Source organism: Ambystoma mexicanum, chromosome 6q (genome assembly GCF_040938575.1).
Source record: "Ambystoma mexicanum isolate Mex_15411 chromosome 6q, UKY_AmexF1_1, whole genome shotgun sequence".
Taxonomy (NCBI): Eukaryota; Metazoa; Chordata; class Amphibia; order Caudata; family Ambystomatidae; genus Ambystoma; species Ambystoma mexicanum.
Genome location: NC_090937.1, coordinates 1153919105 through 1153940492, shown reverse-complemented (window position 1 = coordinate 1153940492; position 21388 = coordinate 1153919105). Strand labels below are relative to the sequence as shown.

The following is a 21388-nucleotide window of genomic DNA, read 5'->3' as shown; positions in this document are numbered from 1 at the left end:
CCAAAACAACCAGCAAGATTCCTCTTATCCAGCACAAGGAGATTCCACTGCACAGCATAGAGGTTCCTCAATATGTCGCCCTGTACACGTTTCCTTTTTGGTGTGAACCTGTGCAAAAGGCAGATGTTGATGCATGCCGCAGATGGTCTTTTTAAACACCCCAGCACAGGCTGAGTGATTGGCGGTTTTTTTAACTGGCTTTAGTCAGAGCTCGTGTACAGTTGATCAGTAGTTAAAGGCGTACACGTGTTGCCAGTAGTTGTTGTAAATTCTGTATAATGGCAGTAGGGGCAGATGGCACATTGCAAATGTATTCTGTTGAAAACTAGCCTAAGAAGTTGCAAATAGTTCTATATAATGCTCGGTCAAACTCTATGTAAAATCCAAATAGTACAGAACATTTCTCATTTTCAATCTGTAGCTATAGTGACAAGAAACGGTTTAACATATAACTACTTGTTCAGTGCCATATGCCAGTATTGTGGTAGTCCTAGTCATCATTCAGTGGCTGCATCACTGGACCTTCCATCGCAAATAGTTTGCGAGTCACTGGTTAGATATAGATCTTCATTAGGATCTGTGCTTGCTGATGTTCGGTAGGCAGAAGTTCAGATTGCTGGGGTGGACAACGATCTAGTGTTTTCTGTCACTCTTCAAAAGTACTTTTGACATTAAGCAATTCAGAAAAGTGCAATGATTCACTTATTTAGTATTGTGTATATAATTATTATTTATTCCTGGAGTAACAGCACAGGTTATTCCAATTGTGTGAACAGCAGTACTGATGTTCGGCCACTGAGTTGGCTGTTTTAGCGGATCCACCATCATCGGAACACAGCAAAGATACACTGTTTGTGCACAACTGTATATTCTGAGAATGCCCTAACCAACTAACATGTCTCTTATCTCCTTTCCTTACCACCAGAAATGGGTTGAATTTCTTCTTTAAACTCCTTGCATGGGTTTACACGGGTTCTGCCAGCATGTTCTCTGAGGCAATACATTCTTTAGCTGATACGTGCAACCAGGTGAGAATCGCTTTTTATTAAGTTCAAATCAACGTGTTTTAATTGAAACAAATATTTAGGAACATTCTAGTGACCAATTGTAAAGGTAGCAGGATTACATATGTTAACAATGCTGCCCAACACACTAATGAATGTGGCCACATGCCCTATGGTACCCTCCTCCGAGCCACTATGTATTACCACATCCATTTGAAAATTGTTAATCACATCTAGTGCTGTGCCCACAACTCCTCTCCCACTGGCTTGTCATTCAGTCTGTGCCCTCTAATCGATCTCACATCCACAGTACTCGTTGTGACGTCTATATCCACACCATTGACGTCCTCCCTTTAGCTAATAAGAATGGCAGTTTTGTGAATTTGCAAATATGCTTTGTCCCATTGATCCTCTTTCATCAGCAAAGTATGCACTCCACCTGTACCTTTGTTAGTTACATCAAATGTCTTCAGGCAACTTTCCAGAAAAATGCAACCTGAGGGCAGACCATGGTTTGCAGCAGCACACTATCGGCTGATTTTATTTTGGGCACAGGAAATAGGAGGATTCTGGCATGTCACCTAACGCATTCCTCTCTTGTTGGTAGATGAATGCCTTTGTTCAATCGAACCATTAATGGTGCAGCTATGGTAACTACTTTCCCACAAACCGGTCAGAAACACCTTCTCCTCTCGCACCAGTGAGGTACCTCCACACAGTTGCCACAACCAATCAATGGATTCACCTAACTTCCAGGACGTTTTACATGGAATTTGCATCGCACAACTCTTGCCATTTGCACACAATTGTGGCACTCGAGTCCCAATCAAGACACCAGCTGCGTCCTGGTTTTTGCACATGGTAGTCTAACGTTTCCAATAACAGTGCATTCACTGCTGCTGCAGCCCGTAGCCATTGCAACGCAATATCATACTTTGAATTTAATGCCATTGTCACTGAACTTGTATAACCCAGTAACTTCATCCAAGGGCTTACATACCGCCTCCTTATATCTGCTTTATAAAACCCTACATTGCAAGTTGGATGTCTTGTTGGCCTCAGAATCCCTCTGTAGCCATTCCCATGTTTTATTAAAAACCTCCTATATGTGGTAGATCATGTTGGTAAATATGTCCATTAGCTTATGAAGTGCAGTTATGCCTATTTTTAAAACGTTTCAGAGCAAGAGCAGTATACACTTTAGCAACATTGTTTAATAAATGCCAAGATATTTTAAGCCCTTTGGTGCCTGAAGATTCTCCTAAAAGCAGGTTTCTTTTTGTTAGGAAAGTGTTATCTTTTTAGCAACTTTCCCTCCATTCTTAGGACCGCCAAACGTTTTGCTTTTGTTTTTGTACTCTGTCCTGACTTTTTCCGGTGAAGTGAAGCTGCACTTTTGTTCATTGTTATGGGGAAACTGACCAGTCCTCCAGACTGTCTACTGGAAACTGTTTCCCTTTTCTTGTTAATTGTTATCTATTTTGTTTGGGTAACCTTTTATCATTACAATGCACTGCAATGCGGTTTCATTTGTATGACCCTAGACTACACCCAAAGAGATTTTTTGGTTACTTTGGATGTGCCTAAGGACAAACTGATGGTAGTTACTTTCTGATGATTTTTACTATACCTTTTGTTGGCCTTACTTGTGTTTAACAGTGGCTAGTGTCCCAACATGGCCGTGCCACATATTTTTTGTTTTTTCCATGCCATCTTGTCCTGTTAACTTCTTACTGCCTTGCCAGGTCAGGAAATTGCTTTTATTGTCATGCACTGCCTTGGAAAGCCAAGCTTTTCATGGGCTAGTGCAGGGAGGGAAGGGGGGCACCGCTGCTGGAGTTTGTGTGAGGGACAGATCTTCCATTTGGTGGACTGATTCTGGCTCACCTGTGTTTCTGGATACGAAGAGGAGTCCTGCAGCCATTCCCCAGAGATCCTGTGAGAATCCAAGTATACTGCCCAGCTGTGAAGACATCGGAAGGCCCATGGACCTGTCTCAAGAAGGCTTGGCAACCACCTTTTGCTGCAGTCCCGTTAGAGCCCTGTCTGGCTGGTGATCTTTAGAAGGCCTTCAGTGGTACTTCAACACTTGGAGTGGTGGGACCAACCATTCCCAATGTCTGCTTCGTACCCAGCCATCTGGAGTCTTGAGAGGCATTCCTGGAACCATCCTATAGACTGACCAACTCCATTTTGGGCTACCGCGGTAGAGGCGGCGTCGTCGTTCCATGTTGCGCTTGAAGCATTTGGGATCCTCAGCTTCTTCTACAAGAGTCCGTCCTGCAACATTTCGGTGTTCCAGCATCAACTGGACCGAAGATAGGAGGCCGACTCTGGCCGTGAAAGCTGTGTCCCCCTCTTGTCACCATGCAATGGTGACTTCATCAAAACCGGCTGTCCTGCATCTGGTCTAGTGCCTGGAGCAGTGCCTCTTCGGTGTAATCTGCATTCATCTACTGGAACAGGTCGCACCAGCTCCTGGACCTGACTGAAACTTCTTGCACCTGCAGCTCCTGGGCCTGGAATAAATTACCTCTGACGACCCTCCAAAGACCTGCCAAGTCTGAGTAGAAAATGGAGTACGGGGGCAGAGTTACAGCCATACTTACTTGCAACTATATCTCCACCTGTAAAGGTTTACATTTGCTTGGCTTTTGCAAAACTTGTTGCCGAAAGCCCTCCGAAAGCTGGGAATAGTCCTTTTTACTAGAATACGTCCTTAACTGACTTTTGGAATCTTTCTCCCATCCACAAGACTCTCCTCCTAACTTTTTCCCAGCTCCCAAAATATCTGGAAACTTTGAACTTGTAGGGCATAAAGCCACAGTCAATTTACGGTTGCACTTTCTAAGTTAGTGTTTTATTCTTGTGGACTGCCATTGCAAATAACCACCAATGCCTTCTCTTTCAGTTTTGTGGGGTGGGAGGATTGTGATTTTATTGCACTGGCTACAGGGGCTGTATATATGTCTTTTATTATTAGTGTTGCGTGATTCTATTACTTGTCTATAGTAATTTTTATAGTTTTTGCTTGGCCATAAATACCTAAGTGTAATCCTTGATTAATTGATTTCTGGATTCATTGTGGACCCTCTACCATTCTTTTTTAAAATGTAATCTCTTTATTTGTAATTTGAAAAGGGAAGCAAAACATATTCATAAAATCAGAGACATACAATTAAGCAATACACCTTATACAGTATCTGTACTTTTAAGTACAGCAGTAATATTTATAATTCCAATCCCTATCTTACAATAACGAGCCTTTATTTTATAATAATGTTTGAAAACAACTAACACCAAACAATACATCACTGAGCTTTCTCCATTATGTTCCGCCTATCACAAGCTTCGTAAGTTTACATTAGCTATACAACTCATTAAACAATCCCCAAATTTCAAGGTAACATTCCTCCCGTTTCTGTTTCCTAAAAGTCATTTTTTCATAATCAAAGTGCGCACATCCAGCAACCCATCCTCAACATTCGTTTTTTTCCTTGACTTCCACACTTTTAATATTCGTTTTGCCGCTACCATCAGAACTCTATTAATCCATTAATTGTTCTTTTGAGTCATTCCACGTCTCCCTTTACCTGATAACAACATTGTTGAGCAATATGTTCTTGGAATTGTATTCCCCAGCACAAGATCTAGTCTGCTTAAAACGTCACTCCAGTAGTCAGTCACTCTCGGGCATTCCCATAACATATGTAGGAAAGTGCCCCTGCTATGACCACAGCCCCAACAAGTGTCATTGTCGGACAGCATGCCTTAGCCATCTGCACATGGGTCCAGTACAGTCGGCAGATGATTCTTTGCCATACATACCACAGGCCCAGGTCCATCTTTGACTGCACACCTTTGCGTAGTAGTTTGTCCCACTCCTCTTTTGAAATGCCCATAGCTAGCTCTTCTGCCCAAGCTTGACGCAGTTTCTGCCATGCCTTCGCATGCGAACTGTCCACCGGCATCAATTTCATATGTCGATACCGCACATGGAGAGGAAGGAATGATGTTACAAACCGTAGGCCTCTCTTGCATGGGGCAACCTAGCATGCCCTGTCGTTTGGTTAGGAGCCCTTTTAGGTCCATGTAGTGCTTATGCTCTCAGCCCCCTATCCCAAAACTTTCTCTGAGCTGTTCCAATGGAACCATTTGACCACCTACCCACACATCTTGTATTCTAAGAATCCCAGAATACCTCTATTCCGCCAGCTCTTCCAAAACAAAGTCTTATTTGCAATCTACGGTCTCGAATTGTGCCCAAGTGATGCATCATAGTGGATCCAGATGTTTTCCCCCCTAGCAGTCATACATTCTTGTAGGGTTTCCCTAATGATGTCCATTGTTAGTAATCTGTTGACTGAATTAGTCCTCTTAGACATCGTATACATGTCCTATAAGGCATCCAGTGAGAATGACTCCCTCTCAATAATTTGCCAATAGGGCCTTTCACTGTACGCACCTACGAAGTAAAGTGTTGATTTATTTTAGAACAAACCCTCTACAATAATTAGCTAGATTAGGGTATCTATATCCCCCTCCTGTACAGATTGCATTAAAATGTGCCTTGGGATCTTGGGTCTATTACCCCCCCCCCCCCAAAGAAAGTTTTGGAAAATCTTATCAATAGCCCCAATCATTTTTTTTTTTAATGGAATAGTTTGGACAATGTTTGGCAAAAGTATCATTTTAATAGCATTGACCCTTGCCCAAAGCCCCAGCACTAATCGGCCCCATTTCAATGTATCCCTCTGAGTTACCTCAATAACGTTTGATACATTAAATTCCACCATCTTTCTTAGGTCACGAACCAAGTAGACTCCCAAATACTTCATTGTTTCAACATTCCACTGACAGTTCCATGATTAAAAACCCTCCCTTGATTGCTCAGTATCTAAAGGAAAAACCACTGTCTTGTCGCACTTGATCTTATGACCAGACAAAAGTCCCACTTCCTCAAACATACATTTTAGTTTATTGCCCCCTTCCCTAGGATTGGTCAATATGACTGCCATACCATCTGCATAGCACAGTACTTTTAATCTCGCTATCCCCAAATGTAAGTCCCCGAAGACACTGGTCTTGCCTTATGTACGCTATCAGTGGTTCTAGTGCCAAATTGAAAGTGTACATTGATAACTGACAGCCCTGCTTAGTACCTCTTGTCAAAAAGAAGGAAGAAGACAGAACACCATTAACCCATATTTGAGCACTAATGGACGTGCTCAGCGTTTTTATGGTTCTCAAAAAGGTTTCCCCCGAATCCCATCTTTTTGAGTGTGCATGCCAAAAAGGTCCAATTGACCCGGTCAAAAGCCTTCTCTGCGTCCATGAAGACTAGAAGTGCATGCTTGACCTTCTCTCTAGGGAGTCCTATTACGTCTATAATGGTCCTAACATGGTCATATTCATATCTTCCACTCAAACCCTGCTTGGGACCGACTTATCAATCCACCAACACATCTATCCAACTGGTCATTATTCTGTTGAATATTTTGAGGTCAACATTTATCAATGAAATTGGCCTATAATTCTCGTATCTTTTGGGATCTCTACCCGGCTTCGGGATCACTACAATGCATCCCTCGTTCATCGTCCCCTCAGTCATAAAATTATTTGTATATGTTACATAAAAATGGAGCTAGCTCAGGACCCAGTCCTTGGTAGAACTCGACTGGTAATCCGTCTAGGCCTGGTGATTTACCTAGGTTAAGTTGGCTAATGGCGGTCAATACTTCCTCTTGCCCAATAGGTCGATCAACCACGGTGGCTTGGTCTACAGGTGGTGTTGGCAAGGTAATTTTATCAAAGAAATCATTCAATCCCTCCGGTGTCGGGAACCGATCCTCTATGTAGAATGATGCGTACAATTTCCTAAAACACTCACATTTCCTCTCGTTTAACTTTTTATCTCCCCCCTCCCCTCACCCTCCATTCTCTAAACAAAAGAATTATCAATCAGGCCCCGCAATCTATTAGCAAGCAGTCTACCACTTTTGTCAGCCTGTTCCCAGTATTTCTGTCTCATAAAAAACATACCCTTCTCATACTGTGCATCCATTTCCCGTTTGAGATGTTCTCGCACCCTATCCATTTCAGCTTTATCATCACCGCTTTTTGACGTTTGATATTTCTTCTGACATATATCCAGTCTATTCTCCAATTGTTTTAATTCTGTCATACCCCCTTTCCTTGCTCGGGCCGTGATGTTAATCAATTCGCCCCACATTGTTGCCTTAAAGCTAAATGTTTTTAAACACCACTTGGGTAATGTGGGTCGCTCCAGTCCTAACCTAGCCTCATTGCTATCAGGGAGTGATCAGACATACCCCGTTGCATTATATTTATATTAGTAACTTTCTCAACAATTCTATCAGAGACCAAGAAATAGTCAATTCTTGAGTACAATTCATGGACCAGTGAGAAGGAGTACTCTCTCTCTCACCGGGATGCATGTACCGCCATATGTCTACCAATTCTAAACCATGCAAGAATTCATTAAAAGCTCTGCTTGCATTCTCTGCCGTGTATTTACAATGCGCAGAACGGTTCAGCTTACCATCAAGGACACAGTTAAAATCTCCCCCCAAAATAATATTCTGCCCTTTCATTTCCCGCAGTAGCGACAACACTTTTGTAAAGAAACCATTCCCTCCTGAACATGGCCCATAGATAGTTCCTATTGTGATCACTCCACCTTCGTACTTTGCGTTCATCAGAATCACTCTCCCATCATCACCCATTACTACTTTCTCTATACACAAGTTCAGTCCCCTACGCAGGAATATGCCTACCCCTCTTGATTTGGAGACGTAGCAATTTAACAATACCTTACCAAATATTGTTCTCTTCATAGGACTTTTAGATTCCTCCAGTAGGTGGGTCTCCTGTAGAAGAGCAATATCTGTTTTCCCTCTCTTTAATCTTGTTAACACTTCCCTCCTCTTTCTAGGATTGTTCAGGCCCTTGACATTCCATGAACAGATCACCAACTCACTCATCTGGTAGCCATTTCCGATTATCTATATTTGCTTCCAGCACTATAAATTGCGCAACTGGGATTAAGTATTAATTAGATGTATTAGCTTTGTACATCATAGAGTCACTAACTCGGAAGCATCTACTCGCAGATGCGGCATGAATGTGCCACCATGTCCAACTAGCAAAACATTCTTGATGTGTCAAAGGATGATAGATCATATAGGCGTTCACAAGACAACAGACAACAAAGACACAAACACACATAAACCACTAAAACACACAAAAAATATGTAGATCACAGTTAGCCCCTGCTAATTGTTAAATTCATTAGCCTTCTCAACTTCAGCCTACTAAACTAATTACCTTCTGGTTACCGTTACCAGCATCATATGATGGCATCTATGACTGTTCTCTATATCACTTTACCATCCACTGATCATTACACAAGTCATCATAGGAACCATGTGATAGTTGTAGTGGCCCCTTGGTCCATCAGCTGGGTCCATTTGGTAGGCAGATGACCACCCAGTTGATCGTTTGGGGCTCGCAAAACACTTGACATCCATATTTGCCATATTCCATTGTCAATGTGACCTGTGGCACATCAGTTTGTCCCTCATAGTAACTCCCTCATTTATATACATTTCAGAATAAGGGTCCATCCCATACCTTATAGTTTACACAAACAGCACAGTAGGAGTTACCAAATCCCGGCACATTACCCTCTATGGCATACAGTTTAGCCCGCAGCCCAGTACCACTCGTTAGTCACATTCTCATTTCATAGGGTACTTCCTCCATCTTATCGTAAAACTGAGTGTAGAGTCAATGTACAGCTGAGTGCAGTCAGAGTGGTTGGAAGAGCAATGGGCAATTGAAGTGTTAGCTTCTAAATAGAACATATTTTGACTATCATGAAACAGATGAACCACAACAGGTCCCATTTTGTTGAATTAATACCATAGCACGCACCGGACTGTGTGCGAGCTTCCAATGGGAATAGTTTACATGCACACTTTCTCATGAGGACAATGACATGTCAGGAACTAGCCATTATCAAGATCCATCAGCAAGACTGGGTACAAATGGGTTCACTTCTGAAGCGTTGGGCTGTCCTTGTGAAGTAGTAAATGCCCCAACCATTCTTACCCCCGTCTTGAGACTTAGCTTTGACCACTCTCCATGCTACTGTGATTGGTTTGGCTACAGCTCCCAGAGTTGTCCCTGTTCACTAAATAGGTTGGTCTCCTGTACATCTTTCTCCCAGGCCGGAGTGTAGCAATCCAGCCTAACACATTTCTACCTTGCTTAGTATTTTCTCTTGGCCACAATAATGTAGCGATTTCTTTTATTGCATGTTTGTAAATATTTCCTTCAAGGGTGCGCTTGCAACAAATTATAGCGAGGGAGGCCCAACCCAACAGGTGTTCAGGGATTCTTCTTCCCACGCAATTCAATGTTTCTTAAATAATCTGTTAAAATTGGTATTTTGAAAGACTTTTTGGGGAAATGTGGGAACATCATATATCTTTATAATAAATTGTGTAGGGTAAGACATGAAAAAATCCAATAGATGCCAAGTCACCAAGAGTACATGGTAGCATTTTCCAAAGCATTTTCATTATTCCTCTACCCACAATATAGCTAATTATCTGCCATCATAAAACAATATTTTCATTTTGGCTATGCCCACAATATATCGCAGTATTTTACCACTGTAAAGACATTTTCATGATGGCTGTGACCAGTAATGCCGATATTCCCACAGTAACAATGCACTCATACTGGCTGTGTATGCCAGTATTCTGATGTAAGAATACCACCCTCATGTTTGCTTTGCCCATAATGGCAGTAATTCCATTGTAAATGTCCAGGCTGTTAGGCAGAATCCTGTGCAGTTCCCTTAGGGAATACTGCAAAAAGATTAAGACTACAGGAGTAAGCAGTAAACCCAAATGGTAGAAGTCTGCACCACACAGATTTAGCTGGTAGCTGTGGCTGAGCAGTCGGACTTCTCTCAAGAAGAGTAGGGCAGTATATAGAGTATACACAATAGGGCTAAAAACACAGTAGAGCAAACAAACACTGACCAGAGCTTTGGATCAAAAGTATATAATTATTTATTTAAAACACTTTAGGCAACACACTAGCACTCCAAGTCAAAAGCAAGTTAAAACACAGTCAGATAAAGTATAAACACCTCCCTTGATAACTATTAGACAAGTCAGGGTTAAAACACCACTATTTGTTAAAACAGATGTGAGCGCGTAACCTAGATGGCACTCCAATAGTTAAGTTAAAGGGAGAGAAGAAGGCAGGGCATAAAATAAAACAGTTCCCAACACTTTTAGAAGTTCAAAGCAAGGGAGTAAAGGCAGTATACACTGTAGAGCCAAAGTTCATAGGCCAGGCCCACTTTAAATGGAGCAAAGCGAAATGTGCCCAAGAACACACAGTTTAAAATGCACTAAAAGTCTTTGCAGAATATTCAAAAGAGGTTGGGTGGTTCAAGAAGTAAAGTTAGAAGGTCTGGGGCCAACCCAGTTGCAAAACCAAGGATTTAAGGGTCACCTTTAGCAATCCGTGGAAAGGGAGGCCAGGCACAACATAGTACTTTAAAGAGAGAGGAAGCTCCGGCGGTGGCAGTTGTTCCTGGCAGTGGTTGCAGTTTGTTGTTTCGACCAGGGGAAGAGAGGATCTCGTCGAGGAGGAAACTTGGAATCGAGGCACTGCACAGGGATGAAACCAGCCACGGAGTTCGTCGGTTAAAAGGTGTGTTCCTTTTATTCGCGGTCAAAGTGGTGAAGCTTGGCTATCCAGCCATCGGGGTGTTTGACATGGGTGGTTCGACCAAGCGACGTCTTTGGAAGGCGAAAGGGGCGAACTGGTTGACCCCACCAGCTTAAAGGAAGAAGACTCGTCCAGCAGAAGATCTTCTCTTGTCGTTGGGAATGTGGTGAGGTCGTTACAGCAGGGCTCCACCGGTGGTGTCGTCGTTGCAGATGGCTCGGCTTCTTCCCTCTTCGGATTCTTAGGTCCTGTGGCGACCTCTGAAGTTCCAGTCCCAAAAGCCCTGCTTTTATGCAGAAAAACCCCCATTCAACAGCCTAGCTGTCACTCAAACATGCTAAGTGGTGAGCCGGGCGGCTCACCACTGGGCCCATCAGAATAGAGTGCAACTTGGGTTGCTAAGGCAACGCAGTCCAGGGTGCCAATTCCCCTCCCCACTCATCCTGTGGAACCCAGACAGAGTGGCACCATTTGGAGGGCTTATGTGGAGAATCCGCAACTCTTAATATCAGTCTGTACTAGCTTGGATTTCTTCCATTGTCTAGAGTTATTGAAGTAACAGCAGTTAACAAGACTCGAGAAGGGGACACAAGCAGAGGCTTGGGTCAGAGGTAAGGGAGGGGTTGCCCTTGACACCTTTACGTGCACTCCAACGATCTGGAGCAACTTTTTGGAATCTGGTAAGCAATACCTTTCCCCCCACAGTACCTTAGGTTAGAAGAGAATGTTTGTGATGGATGCTCCGTGATGTTGCTCTGGACCTGACCTCCGGATTCCTTGGTCTGGTGGCTGAAGGCTGGACAATGGATGGGATTTCTCAGCAGCAGTCTCGAGGGAGGACATGTGGCACGACTTTCAGCAACTTCTTGGTTCACTCTGCGGTTTTTGTTGCCTTTTCTGCAGCATCAACAAAGGACATGGATTGCCCAGTCAATGTTCTTCACTTCCTGCAGCCCTACTCTCTGGTGAGGGGGTCTGGGTGAGTTGGATTGGATCTCTGGAGTGTCCTTACGGGTTCAGCAAAGATTTGGACGGATTCAGCCTTTCCACACCGATGCACTCGAAATGGGCAGCAGGCCTCCTGCTATTGGGTTTTCGCAGCTCTGGAAGCTCCTAGGACCTCGGGAGATGGCTAGTTTCAAAGTTTGTCTTGGGACTGGTTGTTCCCACCAGCCAAAGGGAAGGAGGAGTCCTCTTCGGAGCTCCTGTTGTATAGAAAACTGGGTCAGGACAGCAGTGGTCGCTTCACGATGTTGCAAAGGGTCTGCCGGCGTCTCTGGTCGTCTTCTTCGGTTACTTCTGTTTCCAGTGGTCGACTTGTTTTTCACTCCAGAAGCCTCACCTTTTATACAGTCCCAGCGCACACTCCTCTGCTATCTCTCTCAGCATTTTCCAAAATGGGGCGTTTGGCTGTCAACTCAGGACAGCCAGATCCCTATGAGAGCTGGACCTATTCAGGCACTCTGGCAGACCAGGGACAGGGGGGGTGGAAGACTCCTCCCCCACTTCCTGCCTGCCCAGCCACTCTGGAGCCTAGGCAGGGATACCTACTGGTTCCTGTTAAAGGCAAAACGCACACTGACCTCCCCCCTCCCAGAATTGTAGAAAAAGGGCTAACAAAGAACAAACACGCTAGTAATGGTGGAAAAAAAGGGAGGCCCAAATGTTGGTACTTGGGTACCCCTATTGTGCACTACCGAGGCTATGGACATAGCCTGCGGTACACAAAATACACCATAGTTGGTAGAGTGCGTCTGATGCACCAGCTATAACTAGGTGATTATCTCTGTGACTAAAACGTCACAGGAGCAGAGAGAAGGGGGATATAAGGTATCCCTTTGGCACTCCACTGAAGGTGGTGTGTGTCAATCTCTCGGACTATAGAGTTTTTGGAGAGTGCTAAGTATCTCTCTATCCTTAACTGTAGTTAATTGAGGATACAGAACAATAATCTTAAAGGGGGACCCTATGGGTCCCCAGCAACCCTGCCCAAAAGGAGCTGTGTGCTGCAGTAGTAAAACGGATGCCTTTTTAAGAGCTATGGAGCAGACAGACTCCATAGTACAGTTAGAATACAAAGAATAGAGTTCCAAAAGACAGAGGCCACACGAATGAGAGGAAAAAGGCTTCACTCATTCAGGATTGAAAGAAAAAGGTCCAGAAGTCCAGCAAAAAGTGCTAGGGGTCTCACTAGGACAGGGGATGAAGCACACACATGACAAATCTCCCTAACGGGGACTCGCGCCCGCTCTTGAGTGTAACTAGTAATGGAGAGTGGTCCGAAATCCCTCTGGTAAGTATTATTGCAGCGAACAGCCGATGACCATCACCCTGCGGGATGAAGAGATAATCTAGCCTAGAGAAGGAAGAGTGGACCCCAGAGAAAAAGGGCGTACCCGGTCTCACTTGCATGCAAGGCCCGCCATGTGTCCAACCAGCCCATTGCTTCCACAAAGGTGTATGATTTAGTGGGACACCCTGGATTGGTACTACCCACATACGATCTATCAAAGCCAGTGTCGATCACATCGTTGAAATCCCCACTCAGGATCCACCTCTCTGCCTCCCCCAGCACTATAAGCTTATGAGGGGCAGTGCGTAGACCACCACTATTCCCCATTTGACCCCCCCCCCCAACAGTTCCCACTGGATTGTTAGGGAGAATTCTCATGTATGGCTGATTTCCCTTACCTAGTGAGTCCCTCAGCGGCTTTGCTAGATTTCTGTGGTTTATTTTTTCCACCTGGTAAGAGTGTGAACCTTTTTCCCACTCTTACATGTATTTTGCCATGTGTATTTCTACTCTGTTTGTGTGATCTTGGGCTCTGGAGCCACACCACTCCATGAGCCCAACTTTTTGTGTGTTACACAGCACCTTCAGTGCAGTGACACAGGGTTGTTTCTAAGACTTCCCACTGACTCCATTTCTCTGGGGCTGACTACTGTCCCCCAGAAACAGGTAAAGTTGCCATTTACTTTATGTAGTCATTTAACCTACAGACCCCGGTACACCCCATCTTACATGGTGTGTTGGAAAGGATTAACACTGATCCCTTTTTTTGTCTGTACCTCCTGGAGCCTTGTTTCGCTCCCTTAACACTAAGACTTGGCTGGTGGCAGTGGTGTCTACCCTAACTTTTCTACCGCAATTATACTATATAAACATGGTACTTGTTTAGGCTATTGTGTTAGCCTCGAACATTAACCCGCTTGACCAAATATACTTTGTGGCTCCGATCGGGTTTATTCGCCATTTTTTTGTGTTTAATATCCTTCTTGTTTTTTACTTTGCACGGCAAACCAGGTTTGCCTTCTTTGTTCACCGTCCTTTGGCAGGCTTCTACGAAGAAGCCCTCCTTTGGCGCCTGGGTGTCTAGGTGGGCTGAATGTGAGGGAGGGTTTTAGTAACCCCTTGCACAGGACAAGTTGCACTTGGTGTCCATTGGTTCGAGGTGGTTGTGTAAATGCTAAAATTCACCAGGCGGAGGTCTCTGTCAAAATAAACGCACTCGCAAGTGAGCTGAACAATCATTTATTGCAATCAAGACAATGCTTCCGCGGAAGCGCCGACACATAACATCATCAGAGGGATGCTGCCAGTGTGTGCTGCTAATGTCACGCAGCAGATACATTTTATAGGAAAATGGTTACATTGCGCCTTATGGCTGGCAGAAATACAGAACACTTCCAGACATATATTTCCTTGCCGAGATACTTTTGGCTGTGTTCCCAGACATTGCGGTAAGAACTACAAAGGCCAGACATTGCAAAGGGTTATTAATTCTGAGTAAGTCATAACAATTTCAGGATGCAGGTGTGACCTTTAACATACATAGTCGCGCAAAGCAAGCTTTCATCAAACGTGACACAATGGGGAATTTTGCAAGCTACACGTATCTTACTGCAGCAGCGATGATGATTTCCATTTATGGGCTGTTGAACAAAAGCAGGACATATCTTTTACAGAGTGACGTACAAGCGCCCGACAAGATCCCCCTTTCACACACATCCCAGAGAAAAACCACTGCAAATATAGATGGGATTATGCTTATGTTGGCGGAAAAGAGCGCGGATGTTGAACAATCATTATTTATGAAACAGAGACCCCAGGGTCGGTGAACACATGCTGGCTTTCATGGCCGCATACTGTGGAAGGGGAAGTGCAAGAGTGCTAACAGACGCTGTTTATGTAGTTTTAAGGGAAAGGAGAGCAGAGGGGACATTCCTAGATCTTTGAGTAATGTGTGTTCAAGGCGAAAACCCTGGGCCTCGTGTGCGGACACAAAAGCAGTTGGTTTAACATGGACCTGATGCTACAATGTGAGCAATGGGGTAGTCTTGCTGAGGCAAAGTTTAACATGGCAGCTTTCAGGAAAAATGATTTCTGTATTAACAAACGACCCTTTTGCGTCAGCAAGATTACATCAGTAAAACACCTGGTGTGATTTGTATTCATTTATTCTTTCGTTTTCATTGTCTGACACATCAATCTTTTGTAACCCTTCTATTGCCTCTTCCAATTTTATCATCTCATTGGTGGCCATGGCATTAGTGGGTTTGGGTGCCAGCGCCTCCATCATTTTCCTGCAGCAATCTCCTATGAAATACATAAGGGAAAGCACTGAAAGCAACAGCAGCAAGCCGCTAACAATCCTCCTATGACAAAAAGAGGGGTGAGGAGCTTCCAGTTCCGTAATAGATCCCAGAACCAGGACGTCCCATCCACAGGCCCAAATTCAGAATGAATTTGAGCTGCCATTTTATGCATTTCATTGATCCCTTTAAAGATGTCGGGGCTATAATCAGATGTGAAGGTACAACAGGAAGTGCCAATTATTTTACAAGCTCCTCCTACCTCTGCCAGCATTGTATCCAATACCAGGCGATTCTGTAAGGCGACCATCCGGACTGCCTGTACTTCTTAGGTTAGTAAGTATATCGCCGGTCACATTTAGTTCCTTTTCTACTAATCTAGCCAGGTGCCTAATGCTTCTGGCATTCATAACTATCCCCATGGGCATCACTTTGACCTTTAGGAAATCAAAGAATTCATCCCAAGTGGTGTCTTCTTTAGTGATAACACCTCTTTTCCTTTGTCCGTAATTCCCCATGTTCAATTTTGTTCTCCTCGTTTCTTTCTTTAAGTTAACCGCCTCTACTGGTTTATAATGCAGGCCCAACATTATATACCCAACAGTACATCTGCCCTTCCAATGGCGGGGCAACCAAAGAAAGGCGTTTTTCCCACATATAAACATAGCCCCTTCTGGAGGAAGGAAGGGTGCTGACATACTATTTAAATCCACTGTAATCTGGCAGTTGTCGGCCCATAAAGACATCTTTGTGGTGCGGTTGCGTTTGTTGATAACAAAAGGGGGCTTATCGAATTATATTTTGCACAGGTATAGGGGAGGTTTGTTTTTCTTCCCTCCCTTCTCCTGTAGAAAGTAGGATCGGATCTAAGAACCTTGGCGGACAGGGAGCGGATCTATTTAGATACCAGGTTGCATTTGACGTTAGGGGAATGTAGGCCGGTGAAACTTTACGTGTATGAATTCCTACTTTCCCTTCTCTCATTATTGTAAGTTTCTGAGTTATGTATGTCAAGAACTTTTGTCTATTCCCATCAGTTACTGAGCGGAGTAGTTCTTTATGTCTACGGTAACTTTCTGCTATCCTTCTTTTTGTTTTTTCGCCGAAATCGTCATTGCCCGAATTATAAGTTTTGGAATCATTTCGGGAGGCTCCCAAGAGAAAATTTCGCTGGGGCACACAGGTATCATTTGTGGCAGGAGTCGCGTACCATTCGGGTCCACTTTTTATGGCTGTGGGGAACATACATGCATATGTAACAATGGGTCTCATTTAATATCTGGTTTGTATCATTGATCCATGTCAGGATGCTATTCTTTGGGTGCTTTTTCCGATACTCCTGATCTATACGGGGAATAGTCACTGGTTCTGGTGTAGGAGGCTGCGGTGTGGTGGGTAATAGGTTACGGGCAGCATAAATATCATGGTGCTCAAGGTACCAAAGGAATATAGTGAACCCTATTGTTATAAAGATACAGACAAGGGATAAAATGAACTTTTTCTTTTGTGGTTCATGCATACCTATTTACTCTAGTACGCCTCTGTCCTGCATCCTCGTTATCCATTGTAACAACATACTTTGTTCCCTCGCGCAGGGCTGATCCCAAATGACTGATTTCCGGAACTTGGCTGTTAATGACACACGTTGCACACAGTATATATTTACACAAGAAAGTTCAAAATCCCTAACAATTACCCTAACCGTGCCGTCCGTTTATGCGCTAGAGCGCAAGGGTTGCACAGTATAACCCGTTCTGCTGCCACCGCTTCTGGCACCTACCTTGACACGTCTCGTTGAGGCTACTTCCTACCCTTTAGGGGCTGCTGAGGCCACTTCATCTGTGTCTCGGTGGGGCTACTTCCTACCCAGGAGGGGTTGCTGAGGCCACTTCATCTGTATGTTCAATTATCCTTGTTTGTTCCGACCCTTTACCAAGTCCTTTCTCAGCCAGGTGTCAGAGTTCAAACATAGGCAATCAATGTTGCTTCCTAGGGCGCAGATTATACCTTGGAGGGTCCTCCGCTGGTTTGGCGGCAAAATGATCTGTGTCCTTGGTGGGGGGTGGACTATCTGAGGTGGTGCTTTCTTAAGATGGTTAACGTGGATCCACGTCTTGTGGCCAGCTTCCTTAACAGCGGTCTGTGTCGATAAGAGAACCAAGAATGGCCCTTTCCAACGGGCCTGCAGGCAATTGGTGCGATCAAAACTCTTCACCAGGACATAGTCCCCTGGTTTGATGGAGTGGCCATCTCCTTCTAGGGCCGACGGAGCTGCTTCTTTCACCTGTTGATGGATAATAGACAGTTTATGCGTGAGCTCAGCACAATAATCCCTCAACAATGGCTGTTCAATGTTACCAATAACCCTGGGCTTAGGGATAGACCAGGCACTTGGGGGGCGGCCCATGACAATCTCAAAAGGGGATAATTTGTGCGTCCCTTTTTGGATGGTCCTCATGCTAAGTAATGCCAAAGGAAGGGCATCTGGGCACTTCAGGTTTGTGGAGGCACAGATCTTTGCCCACGGCATTGGACGGTTCTAAAATCCCGGCACTTTTTGGATGGTATACTGAATGGAATTGCTGATCGATACCTAAAGCATACTTCACAACTTGACCAGTAAAGTATATGCCATTATCAGAGTACAAAAGGCTGGGCACCGTGTACTGGGGCACCCAGTACTTCAAGATGCATTTTGCTGTGAAAATGGCAGTGTTACCTCTCAGGGGGTAAGCATCTGTCCATCCAGAAAACCCACACCTCATTACAAGACAATATTTCAGTTTAGCAACTGGTTCCATTTGTATAAAGTCCATGTACGCTACTTCAAACTGCTGCGTAGGGAGCCTGCTATGACCTGCTGGCACCTTCACAGATTTGCCCACATTATGCTGGAGGCAGATGGCACACTGTGCTGCCCACCTCCTACAATATGATCCAATTTTCTGGTTTTTCCATAATTTGCTCAGAATGTCCTCCATCGCACTTGCATTAACATGGGCATTCCCGTGTGCCATATCCACTACCATGGTTAAATAGCTGTCAGGGAGTAACCACCTCATTTTCACCCTGTCCAACCACACCCCTTTAGAAGTTTGTTCATTATTACTTTTATCCATGCTTTGATTTCGCAATCTGCTGCTTCCTTTTGAATGTCCTTTACTACCTCGTCAGGGTCCTTTTCCAGTTCACCACCATCCCTGTTGCCTTCCACATCCCTTTGTATTATGTTACACTCTGGAATGGGCAATTTATAGTGTTCCGCTGCATATTTAGCCACCTGGCCTGCTAAATCGTTTCCCTGTCCCACAAAATCTACCACCTTTCTATGGGCGGAGCACTTCACTATGGCCATCTGAGCGGGTTCAGCCAATGTCACCAATAATTTATCAAATTACAATGTTTTATTTTGGTACCATGTGAGGTGAGAAACCCTGGCATGGATTCACATGCTCATATTCCCCGTCGTCAGACCGGGAATCCCCGGTATAGAAAAAAAATCAGTTTCGTTTCTGATCTGTCTTTCTTAGTAGTAACCAATCACTGGTCTCTGGGTCATACTGCCCCCAGCCAATGACTGCCCTCTCTCTAAGCCCCGCCTCTGGCAGCCATCCTCAGATTTTTACCGCACGTTCAAGTGTTGGGAGTCCTCATGCTATAGCTCTCGAGCTTTTACTGCGTTTTCACGCTTTTTCAGGAGATTCTTCTCATTTTTCGGTTAAATAGAGCCTCAAGCTCCACCATTTCTACATCCGATCAACGGGGATCCGTTTCGGAGTTTTCTACGACCCTCAAGGGTGAAGTTTTCGTCAAGCTACGCTTTTGGAGGATTCCAGAAGTTCTGAGGCCTACCCTGGACATGGCCCAGGAGAAAGGAAGCTCGAAGCCCGGGAAGCTGTTCAGGACCTGCCCTGGATGCCAGCTTCAGAATGTTTTCAAGGACGAGCATTCGTTATGCCTCTACTGTCTCCATGAGGACAAGACGCACACGGAGAAGGACTGCATTTTGTGGGAACATGTCGGAGCGGAGCATGAAGGATCGCCACCTCCGTCTCGCCAACTGGCTGGAAGGGAAGAGCCTGTCAGGCGAGAAGAAGAAAAAGAAGTCCGAGCGGTCTTCTAAGTCCTGTGAGGGCGCCCTGGCGACGGGGGCCCAACAAAAGGCTAAGCACCGCGAGTCGCGGGCACCGGGAGCGCCGAAAGGTTGGGCTCCTTGGCTGCCAGGCAGGGCGCACCCTCCCCAGCGCCATCAACCACGAGCCAACGCTCTGGCTCGGGTAAGAGGAAGTCTGAGAACCCTGCGAAGCTTCTGGAGAGGCCCCGGTCGATCTCGAAGATTCCGGCAGAGGGGGAGCGAGGCTCGGACCCGCCCCCCAAGGTGAAGGCCCCAGGCGTCCAGAAGGTGGTGATGGCCTTAATTCACCCTGCTAAGACCTCGATTGAGGATTTCGCCGCGGCCCTGGCTCAGCCTGTGGAGGCTACACCAGTGAAGGCGCCCTCAGGACCCAGAGTCTCCCTGCCACCGCAGAGGGAGTAGTCTTTCAGGCCCATTGAGAAGACCCCGACGAGGTCCTCGTTGGAAAAGGTGGGGGAGGGGCTTGTGGCCATCGTGGATATGGACACGACCTCTGAAGAAGAGCTCATCGAAGTCGTGGAAGAGGCCCAGCCCATCGGGAGGGATCCCGATGAGGACCACGACGAGAGCGACGGTGTCGCCGACAAGGCTCCTCAAGGGCCCTCGCGCCCGTCGTTTCTGGCGCCGCAAGACACTTCGGCGGCCATTTTGTCAGCGATTCAGTCCTTATGCTCGGAGATAAGGACAAGGTTGCCCCTTCCCCCGACGGAGGTACCCGAGCAAGACCTGACGGTGGAACCGGAGCCAGGACCTTCGTAGAGTCCACCGCATAAGAGGACGACGACGCATCCTACGCCACCTCTCCCACCTCTGCGGCCTGCTCTGCCTTCCCCCCGGTCTACTACCCACAGGGATGATACAGGCACGGACACGGCTACGACAGGTACAGATGATGACGGAGGCGACGACGGAACGTGTCCCCCTTCGCCCCCTGCTCGGGCGTCCCCGCTCGACGAGATCGGATCCTTTCATGCCATGATTTCCAGGGCATCCGAGCTTTTCCAGCTCTGCCCAGAAGAAAAGAAGAAGGGTTCCTTTACCAATGGCGCGAGGCTAAAAGGAAGAGGGTCCTCGCCGTACCGCTTCTTGATGACATCTGGGATGAGGGGCTCGCCCTCCTCAAGAACCCTGCCACGGCGCCGGTAAAGAGGGACCGGTATGAGAAGTACCAGGTACCCGACGCTGCCCCCTTGTGCCTTCGGGCACAACCTACCCCGGATTCAGTCGTCTCGGCGGCGGCAAAGAAGAAAGCTTGGGGGGCATCGGCCTCGACATCAACTTCCCCGCCGGACGGCGAGGGCAGGAAGTTGGACACGATGGGACGACGGATCATCTCATCCGCAGCGACAACTATCAAGTCAAGCCCGCTACGACAGGGAGTTGTGGTTCAAAATCGCCCCTCTGTTAGACTTCCTTCCGGACGCCAAAAGGGCTGAGGCCCTTGAAATCCTACAGGAGGGGGAGATTGCTTCGGACCATGCCATCACGGTGGCAATGGACATCGCCGACACCGGTTTCCGTCAGTTGGGCAAAAGCGTTTGCTTGAGACGACGAGGATGGCTCAAGGCCACGGATTTCCGCCAGGACGTACAAACCAAGGTTTTAGACCTGCCCTTTCGACGGGAACAACCTTTTTGTGAAGGCGGTTGATGAGTCCCTTCAGGCCATCAAGACGGACAGAGAGACTGCCCGGGCACTGGGAGTGCTCCAACGACGACGGCCGTCCTTTCGGAGCTCCGGAGGCAGACAAGGTGCCTCCAAGGGATCCGGCAGTGGCTCCTCCACTTACCGCCAAGCGGCAAGATCTTCGTCCCAGGAAGCCTACAGGGGACGCGGCAAGTCAGGTGGTACCCGTCGTCGTCGACAAGGAGGCAAGGCGGCC

At 46.0% G+C, this 21388-nt stretch overlaps 1 protein-coding gene across 1 annotated transcript in view; it reads left to right on the top strand.

Moving 5' to 3' along the window:
* SLC30A9 (solute carrier family 30 member 9) overlaps positions 1-21388 on the top strand; it is a 1100681-nt gene that overhangs the window by 448327 nt on the left and 630966 nt on the right. The window contains exon 9 of the mRNA XM_069631745.1: positions 926-1028. Within this exon, the coding sequence (XP_069487846.1) occupies positions 926-1028 (103 nt within the window). The remainder of the gene's footprint in view (positions 1-925; positions 1029-21388) is intronic.